Here is a 14,832-nt window from a genome sequence, read left to right on the forward strand (position 1 = left end):
TATCTTGACATTGCAATGGCAGCATTTGGTTGTTTGGTCCTAGCTTAAGGGTGCTTAAAAATCTGAGGCTATATTTCAAAGTTTAGTTATGCAGGTAATCTTCCAAAGCATTACTACATTTCTTGCTCAAAAGGAGTAAATAAAGGTCTATCTATCTGGCAAATATATTTCCATAATAGACCTTATGGGTTCTCTTGTTTTAACTACTTCAGTTTTCTGTTGGTTTAGAACACCTTTGATAGTTGAGTTCATATGTACTCGTACAGTAGTTTTTGTCTTTTAATACTCCTAAACCTGTAATAATGTTAGATGACTTATTCAAGTTTTTGTTTTAATTTTATGTAAATTGCATTTATTATGCAAGTGATCTGGACTAAAAAGATCGTGAACATCTATGAGTGATCCCTTCATACATGCTGAGATATGAAAGTACTCTTTCTTGGATGAGCATGGGATTACTGGGACAGTCTAAAGAGATTATTGGTGTGAATGTCTGTTCTTTAGACTTCTTTCTTTCCCTCCCCACTGTGTCATCATCACAAGAAACCAAGGGGTTTAGTCCTTGATTTGTAATAATTAACCCCCCTGCAGCAGAGAACAGCTGTACTCTCTGTTCTGTTCATTCCAAGATTCCATCTCGATTTGGGGCAGCACCTGGGCCATTCCACTTCTCATTTGTGGAAACCTTCCTTCCTACCAGTGCGTACAGCTTTGCTGCTCTGCTCGTGTTCAGCATATTAGGATAAGGCTGTTCAATGAATTCACAGTGTTTCTGTGACTCTCTTAAAAGTGTAAAAATGAAGCAGTAGGTTGTCTGATATTTTGCTGATAACTCCTTTGGTCTATTAATCTGGGATAATTTCTAAGTTTCTATTTTTTTCTTAGCAATCTAGAAGTGTTTGTCATTAATGCCTTGTAAAATTCCATTACCACTTTCTTCCTAAATCAAAGAGAAATTAGGAGAGATAGGTTCATGTTATATATTCTTATCAAATTGGATCATTACCTATACAGCCTTAATTTGCAATGTATAGTGGATACACATGTTGTATGTTTGAGGCAAATCCTGGAGATCATTCTCAAGGAAAATTCCCACTGACGTCAATATGAGTTTTGTCTGAGTAAAAATTTCATGATTTGACTCTTTTGTTTTCGGGATGGGAATTATCGTTTTCTACTCTGAGCACTCATTTGGCCTCAAAGTACCTTGGCTCACATGGTTTTCAATAAGTGTCTGGCAGCTGTACTGGCAAACTTCCAGCATCATGGGATTCATATTTATCCCTACATGGACATTTGGCTGCCTTCAAGTCATCACAACTATTTCTAGCTTATTGTCCTAAGTGTAGAACTCTTCCCATTTTCAGACAAAGAATTGATTCTGAATCACACTCTTTTTACAGCAGAGTGGAATTGTTCCTTCACATCCATGTAGACATGATCAGGATCAAATATCTCTAAATCTGTACTGTAAAGAAATGTTTCATGCAATGTACTCATAGAAAAGAATATATAGATACACACCTTCCAGGAGGCACCGTGGTCTGCTCAGTCAATGGTAAGATGACTTGGCAGATTCAGCAAGGACAGATCAACTAATTTTTCAATCCAGATATAGGTGTATGAAAGACAGTTAAAAGGACATTGAAATGTCTTACTAGGAAAACTAAACATAACTTGACCAAATTTGAACAGAATATGCACTCAAAGCAAAATTCTTAATAGCAAAAAATTGTTACAGTACAATGTTTTGCTTGGCATTTTATTTTCTCACTGTTTCCTTTCAAGCCAATTTTCAAAAGCTGCTTTGACCTCTGGCAGCTGCCCCTGGTGTCCCAGGATGCTTTGCTTAGCAGAAAATAAGAAAAAAAGGAAGTAAGCCAATTCAGCTCTGCAGGTGCTCCTATGGTGTGATTACATCTCCTCAGTTTCTTACAGCTTCATTTATCTCATTTCCCCACTTTCATCAAGCTGTCTCCTCTCATGTAGCCTTCCATGCCTGATGCCCTCATCCTTTCTTCATTTAAGTCTAAAGATGTTTCGTCCATCTGACCTCTGAACCTTACCTAAGGAAGCATGATACAAATTAATGCAAATCAACAAGCTATTGAAAACTTACAAAACTTCAAGACACATGCATTGACCACGACATCTTTCAATACTTAGCTGTATCTTTGTCTTCGCTTTTCCCATCCTGTTCACCACCATTTTTGCTGCTAATCAACTTCAGTAATGACAGAGATTATCCCTGCCTCATCATTTCTTGGAGTTCCACATACACTCATAGCACATTGTAAGTAATAACAACAACGACCCTTGTGGCATGAAGTGCTGCAGTGATTTCTGAACTTATTGTGGCACTGATTTTTATGTGAGGCATAAGTAATGTAAAAGAACTCTGTGATGCAGAAAGTGTCATATTTGCACCCTTAGAACATGCTTTATTAATTTTAATAGTACATGAAATTACAACTGTAAAACAGGTTGTCATGCTGGAGGGTTCAATTGTTTGGTATAGCATTGTAGCGGTAGAGTTTCAGCGACATAGTCATACTTGAGCTTTAGAGTAAAAAAGTTCCCTCAAGCTTCCCATGTTAGTACCAGACTCCCTGGGAGCAGCAGAATGCACGTATCATTCGTGGGACTACCATTAGGGCAGACACACATATGACTTATTCACAGAGTTAAAAAAGATAAGGAAATATTAATTTAAAGGCAGTTATTTAAATGATATTTAAATGAATGCATGAAGAAAATCTCATGATCAGAATAAACAATACATTGGAAGGCTCACTGTGTTTATGTACTGGTGTGCAACAGAGGATGCTCAGGATGTTGTCTGATGTAGTGAAAATGTTACAGATAACAGAAGATGAACAGCACGTGCCCTCCAAGGAAGACTGCAGAAGTTCCATGCAACCCCTGTTCTGTTAGCCATTAGGATTAAATAATTTTTTTAGAAATGGTTTTTACTCTGTTTGTGGCTATCAGATTCATTAAAAAGTGTTAGAAAGTCAATTTTGTGACCGGGCTGATCGGCATATGTTCTAATTGTCATAAGGATGGATGGTATGACCAATGCTTTAGGAATAACCTTTTTGTGGGAGGCATCAAATCCAAATTCCAGGGTCTGAATGAATTCAGAACATGGTGGAAATGGTGAGATATGTGGCATTTGTCTTTTTCATGAGCTGCTTTCTTTAAAATCCTGGTAAGTTTGTGCCACCATGCTTAATTTATTCTCTAATTTGGAAAAGAAAAATACAATTTGCAAGGAAACATTAAAAGGTTATTGATAGGGGAAACTAGGCTAGATCCAATAGCCCACGAGAGGTGACAGCCACAGCTCCATGACCCTAGGTCCAACCTGAAGTGAGGCTAAGCATGTATTCCTGGTAGTCACAGGTGCACAGAGCACACACAGACCCCACATATGTGTGTATATACATGGCCAGCCACACAGATCACACAGACAGACATGCAGCAGGCACACAAACACCGGCAGCACTTATCCTGCTCCTCTCCCTGGCTGAGCTGGATGGACATATGCACATATGTACAGCGTGGGTCCTCCCAGCAGTTGGGCTCACTTGGTCTGCCCAGTAGCTGCCCCTGGCCCCCAGTCTCTCAGTTGCTGGCACCCAGAGAGATACAAGCCTGCAACACTACAGCCCCTCTCCATTTGCTCACTCACGCGTACATACTACTCACCCAGAGCTGGCTGGGGCCTCCCTGGCAGCTGAAGCACCCTGCTTTTGGCCTTGAAGATGCATGCACACACACACACTGCACTGGGTCACACTCCTAGAGACCTACAGACCCTGTGGTCTCTGGCAGTTGGCTGGGACTCCCCTGGTCCCTCTGATAGCCAGTTCCAACATGGTCTTACCCTTAGAGACTCACACCTCCCTGGGTCCCAGGCACTTCATCTACTTGCCAGCTACTTCAGCTTGATCTCCACTAGTGCTCACATACTCACAAGTACGTGACGCAAGTGGCACACCTGCACTTGCTCCAGGTGCTGGTGGTCAGACCCCCATACAGACCAGCTAACTATTTACATGGGACCAGCCCTTATTATCCCCTTATTCCTCTATTTCTCCACAGTTGTTTCTCTCCAAGTGACCTAGATTCCAAGTGACCTAGATCCCTCCCTTCCCCACCTTTGGTTCCTCCCCTAAGATTCTAGCCCTAAATGCTCCTCCCCTGCATCCCATACATCTAGGCAGCGATCACCCTAGTCTGAAAGGTGCTTTGGTGCTGAATCATTTTTATGATCTGGATCATGCATAAGTGACAGAAATTACTTTTTTTTTTTTCTTTGCTCTTAATGATAATCACACACTTAATGTTTTTTGGTTTTTTGTTTGTTTGTTTTTTCTTCTTTTTCAGGAGCATGCCAGACCAGAGTATGAAACCAAACTGCTGCAGAAAAAGCTGAAAAATAAAACCATCACCACAGAAAATTCAAATACAGTAAGATGCAACTTAGTCTTTTCACTTACATTGGATTTGTGTTTTGTCATATTGTGATTATCTTTCTGTCTGTCTCTGATGGATAGTTTGCAAAAGGTACTTTTTGGTGCTTTTAATCAGTCTTGTAAGTTGCTTGCTAGAGGTCTGGTGTTATGCAGTCCTGCAGTGCCATTGAGCGGCTTTGAGGTCATTACTTTGTTAGCTCTGCAAAGTAAAGCAATTAGCATAGGAATATGGTTGACGGGTGGTTCAGGATCTAATCTGTAGAGTGATGAATGATTAGGACAATAATCACCACAGGAATTCTTATAGCAATGACCTAGAATTTCAGAACTTTGTGTACAATAAAGAAAAGAGCTTTTACTATAGTGGTTTCATTTGCATAGGTACCATTGGCATCTTTAATCATGTCACAGTTACAGTTGTGAAGTTTTGATAGCATTTCCAGTATAAATGGAAAAATAATAATTGGTATATCATTTTTACATTGACGTGTGTTTAGGCTTTCTATGGCTATTTCAAACCTAAGAGTAAACATTTTTTTCTCAGTCTCCTCTTGTAAAATTGATTGAGGTCTATTTCCTAAGCACTCATAAGTCCCTGTAGACCTGATCCATTAGGCTTGGTTAACTGTTGCTTATTCCCTGCATGCCACATGCGCAAGCAAAGCCAAAGCGTTCCAAAACCATGCCCAGTTTCCAGGTAAAAGGAAAGAGTTTAATTTGTTTAATCATTGAGTATATGAAGTGGAGAATACTCCATATTTCAGGTTTAGTCCAACAAATTTAGCTCTGCAGCTTATTAAAGAACTTAATTATCCCTTTTGTTCTGCTGATCACTGTCAAGATTGTGAACCGTTTCCAGTGAATCTTTCGCTCTCGGTGAGGCTGCATTTCACCTGTTGAGCCCAACCAAACTCCACAGAAGACAACGGGAAGATTCTCAGTTACTTTAATAGGCTTTGGATCTTGCCCAATATGAGCAGGGGGTCTCACACAGCAGTATGGAGAGGTCTTCCCTTACACGTTAAACAGGCCTTTCAAGTGAGGATCAAAGACTGTAAAGGATGGATAAAGCAGCTGCTGCTGTTCAGCTTGTTCTGACTTAAAGTAAGTGAAATCTGGAAACAAGTCAGCAATTGGTGCTGTAGAATATTTGACTTTTGTAGTCATGAGGCAGAGTTAGATAATTATCTTGCTTAAATGAGACACAGAAATCACAGCATTGAAACAGAAATTAATTTAAGGTAAAAGAAAGCAATGAAAGTGTTAAGAGTGTAGGTGGAAACTAATAACAATGTAAAGATCCAGCACTACAAAAACGGGAAGGTCTCCTTTCAGACATCAGGAAGGGAAAGGCTTTCCTGGAATACTTTTTCTCCAGTTACTTTTTGTGCCAATATGGATGGAAAAATAGCACTCTGAAAGAAAATATTTACGGCAAATTTTTGCAGCATCTGTATGCAGATTTTCTCCAATGTCCTTAAAGGAGACAAAATCCTATTCTAGAAATTGATGTAGGCATTTTGAACTCCAAACCTCCTGATTTTTAGTAATATTTAATTCTGAACCAATTTAAAAAAATATATATTTTAGTTCATTATGTCATTGAAGTATTTTCTGGAATCTCAGAGTCATCTCAATCTCTTTTCTAAACTTCATTAAAAATTAAAGTACTGTGATATTTGCCATCAAACAGTTACTGATAGGGAGCAAACAGCTATTCATATGTCAGAATTTTTCATTTGGATTGATTAAGGTAAAATTCTAATGAATGCATTCATCCTGCAACTTACTAACTACCACGTCTCCCCAAATTACTGAAATATATTCCAAACTTCAAAGCAGTTTTCCATCAGTCAACGTTTTGCTTACTAAATATGTTGCAATCACTTTTTTGATCTACCTCAAATTCTTTCCAGCAAACAGCACATTTGTCTGGGTTTGGAAGATGTGTTGCTCAGTGGTTTGTACCTCAATGTCTTATGATATTATAAGGGCAAGAAACGTTTCTGTGAGACCTACTGAAGAGGAAAAAGGCCAGTTCTTTAAATGAACTGTTCTCTTCAACGTAGCTGTGGAAATGTATTACATTTTGCTTTGGAAGATCCTGAAAGTTAGACATTAAAAGTGAAGAGTATTTAAGACTGCAATAGTTCATCTGCCTATTTTTTAGAGGTTTTAATGTTTTCTTTTTCCTCCTTCAGATGGCTTTATGTTACACTCATTGCAAGACTATTAGCTCAGGAGCTTTTGCATGGCAGGTTAATATTAAGGCACAGGTTTCTGTGAGGTCTCTGGCTCAGTACTTCTGTCTTGTTGGGTGGAAGCCAAGGTACAGGACTTTGTTGTTTTAATAGTGCAGATCTAGTGTCTGGACAGGCATCAAAGTAGAGGTCTCTCTGTAGTTAAAGATTCAGTCCTCTTAATTTCTTGGTTTTGTATGAATACACAGATGCCTGTGAGGTCTCAGTCTCATCATACCTTGGTTGACAGTCTAATGTCATGGCGTAAGTCTCTGTGAAGTTCTTGCCTGAATATTTTTAGCTAACTAGTGTAATTTAAAGGCATATCTTTTGTGTGTAGCTGGTCAACAACTGTAGTGTGTTGTGCAGATATCAAAGGACAGGCTCTGGCACCGCTGCCTAAAACTTTTCATTACTTACCTAAAATGAAGTCTAAAGTCTCCAGTTCAGCAGCTGTGGCTTGTTGGGATAGAAATGATGCCAGAGCTGTGGCTATTGTGAGAATACTGATTTAGAGCTTACGTAAAGGCATATATTTCTATAAAATTACTGGCTCCTTTCCAGTATGTTAATTCCTCTGTTCCGGTGAGGATGTGACTAGTTTTATGGCAAGAAACTGAGCTTTTATGTGAAAAGCTTTGTGTACAGTGCTGGTTTTTTCCTTGCCTTATTTCAACAAGGAGTCCCTGTGAAGCTAATTGGCTTATTTTTGCAACGAACGGATAGGGGTTTAGTTATGGGCTGGTTTTGTGATTGCAGAAGAAAATCAACACTGCTTACATACTCCTTTAAATGATAACTTGGGAATACCCGTTAAGAGGAAACCTACTTCAACATGCACTTTTCCCTGTCTACTGTTGAAGTCATTAACTTTAATGAGTATGGAAGATGCCCAACACCTGTCAGGGCCAGTAAACATATGAGTCACTTTACCCAGGCAACAAATTCCAAATCATCTTGATGAGACTGGCAATAGAAAGTATTACAGATCTAATGTATTTCTTGCCCAATGGGGTTTCTGTTATAGAATATGGCAATAGAAAGTATTACAGATCTAATGTATTTCTTGTCCAGTGGGGTTTCTGTTATAGAATATGCCTTCATGCAAATACTACTTATGGTAGTTGCGCTACTGTAATCAGCAAAGAACAAAATTTCAGCCTACACCACCCTGCGTGGTTCAGGCTGTTTTAATAAATATTTTATTGGTTATTTTGAAAATGGGAAAGGAACTAAGAGGGCTCAGAGAACTTCAAAAAAGATTGGTGTGAAGTTAGTCATACAATAACACCTGAAGGTTCTACTATTTCGGAAGAGAATTAATTTAAAGATAAAGGAGTTGAAACATTTACAGGAAATGCCTCAGGTTAAGTAGTAAATGCATAAACAAACAGTCTTTATGAATTATGACATTAATTTAAAAAAATGACAAGGGATTTTTTTTAAATTTTTAAAAAAATCTAAGGGACTCATCCTGGAAACCTGCAGTGAACTGGCTTATGATCAGCAGCACTATCTGAATCTTTGCAGTCACACAACTAAAGGCTTGCACAATATACAGATTCTTGATTCATGTGAAAAGGCTCTGTCTTTGCAGCAGGCATGAAGGCTTATGTATGTCTGCCTGAATGCATGTGTCTGATAATACATTCATGCAAATATGACAGATGCAATTTTTGTAATAAAACAATCCATAATTTTTGTTGTTCTTATTTAATATTAATAATCTTATTAATACAATATTGAAGATGTGGATAGAAATATTTAACCAACAGGGTAAAGTTACTGTATCTGCAGAATGTTAGCTAAAAAGGGTGTTGGATATTTGTAATCTTCTGATAAGTTGTTCCTCCCTCTGTGTAATAGTAATGTTCTCAATAGAAATACGCACAGATCAGGAAATGAAAATTGGTCTTGTGCCCAAAAACATGCAGATGGGGTTAGATCCAACTCTCACTGGAGTTGATGGAAAGAAAGCCTTCCAGTCATTTCTGGGAGAGATGGATCAGGCCCTGACTCCCTTTCATTAAATGTCCAGCTGATCTGTCAAACATGATGCAACATCATATATATTCTTATCTTTCCTATTTGGCAGGAAACAGAGTAACTCATTCTACATATTTCTCAAGGAAAATTTTCTTTATAGAAAAAAAGAGCTTGTCTCCTGGCTCATGTCCTTCCTTGGAGCAAACCCTGGGAATAATAGAATCTGGCATTCTATCTTGCCTTTAATTCATTTTAAATATGAAAGTGGCAGAATAAGTTATTTAAATTGTTAATTCAGCTGGTAATTGAAACAAAAGAAATATTTATTTGCAAAGCATTGTTTTGGTTAAAAACCAAATTAAAGCAAGCTGGTTTGAAGAGGAAGGTCTCTGATGAAAGGATGATACAGGCAAATATAAAGTAGAATTGTACATTGCTGATGAATACTGTATATTTTAAAAAATTTCAACATTTTGAAATAGTAATTCTTGCTACTAGTTGGTTCCTTACCCAGTTTTGCATAAGCAAATTTCCCACGGGGCCTAAGAAACACTGTAGGTGTTAGAGTCCACCTCTTTATTAAGCAAGTCTTTGATAAAATTAACTAAAGAAAAAATACACCTTTTTTATATATTAGCTGTAAGTCTGTAGAAGAAACCAAGATAGTTGGTCAAAATTTGATTAATCAGAACTGTAGAACTGTGAGTAAACCCAGAGTTCCTAAAGAACTAATGCTGATAAAATATTTTTTTAGCATTTATTGGACCTTATTATTAATGTGATAAAAGCATCACTTTTGATCCACTGTCTTAAATTGGCCCATGTCTTTCCAGCCTCTTTCGTTGTTTTACTTTAATGAATAATTTTCCAAGCATATGGGATAGTAAAAGGAATACATAATAAATGATATTTTTTTTTCTTTTCAACTTATTTCTTGTATCACTAACTTGAAAATGAAAATATGGGGAATGAGTGAAGAAGAATGAGGACACTTATGATTACAATCTTAGAGAGAAATCTCATTCTCTTTGTACCAATATTTGTTTGGCTAATTGGATCAAGTCACATTTGAAGGGTAAATGTTATAATTCTGATTATTTTAATATTTGAGTTCTGGGTTGTACAGTTTTTATACCAGAGTATTCACAAGCAGTATTTGTATCAAAAAGATATGTTGACTTGGTCTTTCAGTGTGTTCTTATTTAGATGTATGGGTTCTTTCACTATATGGTGTACGATGTGTTTTCAAACTGCATCTCTACTGTTGTCTTGGAGTTCGGTTACCTTTGAGTTGTGTAAAAAATGCAGCTAAAAGTGTCCCACTTGCTCCCCGTCTCTGAAAATAGGTGGGATTTTCTCATTTGTATCAAATAAATGAACCCAATGTTTAGCCACGGTTCTGTGCTCCAATATTTAGCATTCTATTCCAGTCAGCCTTCAGGAGGAGGTAGGTCTTCCAATACTCTTGATATGAAGAGAGAAAATGCTTAGAAATACACTACCATAGAATAATTCAAGTTGGAAAGCTCCTCAGGATTTTCTCTAGTCCAAACTCCCACCCAAAAGACTGTCAGCTATGATACCAAACCATGTTGCTCACGGTATTTTCCAGTCAGGTCTTAAAAACCTCCAAGGATGGAAATGGTAAAACCTTTCTGGACACTGCCTGACTTTCCTCGTGGTGTAAAAGCTTCTCATCACCTCCAGCCTGAACATCTCTTGTTTCAACTTATGCCAGTTGTCTCTCATCCTCACAGCATGCACCACTGTGAACAGCCTGGCTCTGTCTTCTTGATGACCTCCTTAATCAAGCTAAGCAAGCCTTGTTCCTCAGCCTCTCTTCACTGCACAAGTGCTCCAGGGCCCTGTGCTGGACTCCCATGAGTTGAGTGATTTATTTTTTCTACTGGAGGGCCCTCAGCTGGGCACAGTGTCTCAGAGGCAGGCCAATGAGTGCTGAGAAGCAATGGTAATAATTTCCCTGGATCCACTGGTTAAGCACTGGTTAATACAGCCCAGGGTGCTGTTGGCCTTTGGTACCAGGGCACACTCCTGGCTTATGTTCGGCTTGCTGTCTGTGCAGACACCAAAGGGCCTTTTCTGTAGTCTGTACTACTGCGAGGAGTTTTCCGTTTCAAAGACAAGTCTTCACATGTCTCCTTGTTGAAGTTGATGAGGTTTGTATAGACATGTTCCTTCAGCCTGTCTAGGCACCTCTGATTGGCAGCCGTGTACTTGAGCATATTAACTGATCTCTCCCCAGTCTGATGTCATCTGCAAACCTGATGAGCTCTCCTCCTCCAGATCCTTCCTTAAAGGCATTAAAAAGGGTGGTCCTAGCATAGACCCCAGCAGTACTCCAGCTGTTACACATCTCCAGGTAGAGTATCACTCATTAGATAATACCCTCTGAACCAGTCCTTTGAACTTGTATTTTGCTGAAGTCAAGGCAAATGGCACTGACAAATCTCCTCTCTTCCACAAGTCTAGTTATTTTCTCACAGAAAGCCATCAGATTCTGTGGCATTATTCACCTTTGGTAAATCCCTAATGACTGTTGGCAGTCACCTACTTCATGTGCTCAGAAATGCGTTTCCAAGAGACCAAAGTGGGGCTGACGCCTTGATTATCCTTTTGTCCTTTTTGTGAAGATGGATACAAAACTGTTCTTTCTGTGGTTGTCAGGGCCCTTCCCTGATCTCAGCATCCTTCCAGAGGTGACAGAAATCAGCCTTGCAATAACATCAGCCTGCTCCTCCAGCTTCCATTCCACTTTTGCAAAGTTACAGGTAAACAAAATCACTCCTTATCTTTTTTAAAGGAATAAATCAACATTTTTCTGTCTAGACATCAAAATGGTGCTTATCTAGGAATACCGGATGCTTTTTTGTGCAGCTGTTGGAGGATGAACAGTGCAAATAAGAGCCAGGATTTTAAGAAAAAGGTATCTTACGCTTGTGATGCTCTTTCTGCCAAAATAAAAATTGATGGTCTTTTTCAGAAGAAAGCTTTGAACCCAGAAACAAGAGAAAGCAGGGCTGCTGTTTGTTGGTCTTATTTGTGTTACTTATTTAGATTTTGGCTCAAGGAAGCATTCTTTCTAGGGCAGTACTACAGCTTGCATTGTTTAATCATATAACCGAGACTTAAGCGTATGATTAAAGTTAAGCACATGCCTTCGCATCCTGAACACAGATACAATTAAATGCTTTTTTAAATTGAGGTCTAAGCTTCTTATTGATGACATTAAAGATGATGCAGGTCTCTTTGCTATTAAACTGAATGGGAAGACTCATTCCTGCAGGTCCTATTCATCAGTACTTGAAATTAATAGGAGTTCTGCCCGATAATAAAGTATTAGTCCTTAAGTCTGCAGTTACTGCAGATTACTTACTATCACTTTGTACCCAGTCAAAGAGTGTAATAACAGGTTCGAGGGTTACAGTAAAATCTCAAGTTGAAGAATAAATTTCCCAAAGTCTTCTGGGTTTTAATTTAATGCAGATACTTAAACTTAAGAAAAACGAGAGTGTTTTCCCTTTCTTGTGTGCTGGTGACAAACTCCTGTATCTTGGAGTATATTTTTTTACCTTCTGTTGAGCATATTTATAGGGCAAATTTCATTCTATTAATCTCCAAGGTCAAAACAGAAGCCCAGATTTGGGACAAAATTTACACAAATTGGCTGTGGAAACAACAGTCAGTAAAGCTAGTTGCCAAGAATTTTTTATTTGATGCATACTGCAATGCTGTCTGCAAATCTAAAGAAACAAACTGCATTTACATTATATTCCTTTGGGCATCCATCCCATGAAGATTGAAATTCCACATACTCCAAGCTTAAAGAGCTGAAGAAGTCAGGTTGAACTGCTCAACTTCTGCAGCTATTACCATGTTTAATTGAAAAACCGCTCTCTGCTGCTCTGCTGATTTTCATGATACACTTAATTTAGGGATAAGATGGCATTATGTTTGAAAGCTCCTTCACACCATGGTATTTCACGTAATAGATAAACTTGATTTCTTACCAGGTTAGTCAAGTCAAGTTTTTCTCCTGTTGATATTATCTGGGTATTGTACAACTGAATTTAGTGAGAGTAGGCTTTTAGTGACTAATACACAATGCCAGATTCACTGCTTCTTTCAATATCTATTGTTCACGTATTTAGAATGTAAAGCTTGCTTGCATGCATAGACTACTACAACTTCTAATGGCATACTTCAACTCTAGCCTCAGAGACTGGCGCATAGCTAATGATATAAATAAAGGTGGACTATTACCTTTTTAAACATTGAATAGAAACCTCTAGCGAATCTTCTCTTCTGTTAAGGAGTGCACTGAAAGATTATGGAGTAGTATGTATGTGCCTTTACCTATTGCTTTGTAGGTAACTATAATTATTCAAAATTCAACCCTCCACGTGGTTTTCTTCTTTCTTAAAGTTCCATGAATTCAAACCTGAAAATCAAGTAGGATGCTACAAAGCTTTTACAACTGTTTAATGTCAGAGTACAATAACAGTTTTAAAATTTATTTCTATCCTTAGCCCTATTGCCAAATTTAGCTAAAATCCTGTGATTAAAATCAGTCTGATGTTTAAAATGGGCAGTTTTCTGGCATGGCAGTCTGTGTAATCCCTTCCCCTACAAAGCCCTCTTTCCTAAACAACAGTGAAGATCATCCTGGTGGCTTTAAAATGGGATGGTTCTTTGAAAACCTTCCCTAACCCATAGACACCAGTTGCCATCCTTTCTTGCATAACAAAGTACAGTGGCTTAGAGAAAGCACAGATAACAGCAGACCAAGTGCTACACTCTGTTCTGCTTCTTTTGGATCTGATTTTCGTGTTCTGTGCTTGATTTTCTTACTGACATTAATTGCCTGGAAAATAGTTTGGACCTCATTCCTTGAAACAACTTAAATACCATTTTGAAAGTGTTGATATTTGTCTCTCACATTTCAAATAGATATTTAAAAATTAACCTAGTGTAATATTTGAAAATATTTAATATCTCAGACTGCTTTGTTTACAAACGCTGTATCAATAATACAGTTTCAGTTCTGTCTTCCTGCCAAATGCATTACAAAAAACATCCTTTAGTCAGGTGACTCTCCCCCGGAATTCTGGCCCATGCATTGCATCTCTTTCCTCCTCTACTGTCACTTCCACACTGCTTGGTTTCAGCCTTTCCTTCCTTCCTTCCTAGCAATTCCTGTTTTCTGCAGCTGCTGTCATGGTATCTTCTAGTTTTATTCCCCTCCTTTCCCAGATTCTTCTCTTTTACTCCACCTCCAAAGATACGTCTTTATTTGTCCTTCCTTATTTTGCATTTTGTAGTTTCACACCACTACCTATATTTTTTGTCTGTTTTACCTTAGTGCCTTTACCCACAGTACAGCAAGGTGCAGTGGCTATGTGGTGAAGGAGGAAGAGATCCCATCTTTAATTACCGGGGAATCACTGACTACCAGTTCTCAGTTCAGAGACAGCTCGCTGAAAGCTTACACTTTAAAGTTGAAATATGCAGACTCAGTTGTCAGCTCTCATTAACTGAATGTTAACACAACCTAAAATCAAAAGTAGAGAATCTTCACAAAAGAGGCAAGATCTTTCACTGTGAGCTGTTGGTTTTAAATCAAGAGAAAGAACCGAGTGCTCCTGGGTGGCGTGGGTTAGGCAGTCCTGTGACTGCTTTCATTTCTGGTAGGATCTAGTTTGATTCCTCTGCAGCCTGCAGACTAGCTGTGGGCTATGTACAGGGGGGGCCTAGCACGTCCCTTGCCTTCTCTAAAGCTAAGTATGGTGATAATGGTAAAATTATCCTAAAATTCTCATAGAGGAAATCCAGCCTATCCGTAAGTTCCCTAGAAGGGCTCAGTTAACTGGCTTTTAATGCTTTTAGGTGTAATTTTACCAAGGCCAGTGATCTAATGAAACTCTGAGGAAGAATTTAATCCAGTTTCTCTGATTCATAATGCAATATATTGTTGAAATTTCAGGTTTGAGATGTTCCCAAACACACTGTGTAAGTAAAGAGCCTTTTGCTACTTGAATTTGTTGTGAAGCAAATACTCATCATTACTGTTATTTTGCTTGTTGTCCTTGTGTATGCAACTTATACTT

At 38.4% G+C, this 14,832-nt stretch overlaps 1 protein-coding gene across 2 annotated transcripts in view; it reads left to right on the forward strand.

Annotated features, from left to right (window-relative positions):
* ANO2 (anoctamin 2) overlaps positions 1 to 14,832 on the forward strand; it is a 192,198-nt gene that overhangs the window by 89,517 nt on the left and 87,849 nt on the right. For both annotated transcript variants that reach the window (XM_027782912.2, XM_055809275.1), the window contains one exon: positions 4,393 to 4,476. In XM_027782912.2, coding sequence (XP_027638713.2) covers positions 4,393 to 4,476 — 84 coding nt within the window. The remainder of the gene's footprint in view (positions 1 to 4,392; positions 4,477 to 14,832) is intronic.

The sequence above is a fragment of the Falco peregrinus genome, chromosome 6 (genome assembly GCF_023634155.1).
Source record: "Falco peregrinus isolate bFalPer1 chromosome 6, bFalPer1.pri, whole genome shotgun sequence".
In the NCBI taxonomy this organism is placed as follows: Eukaryota; Metazoa; Chordata; class Aves; order Falconiformes; family Falconidae; genus Falco; species Falco peregrinus.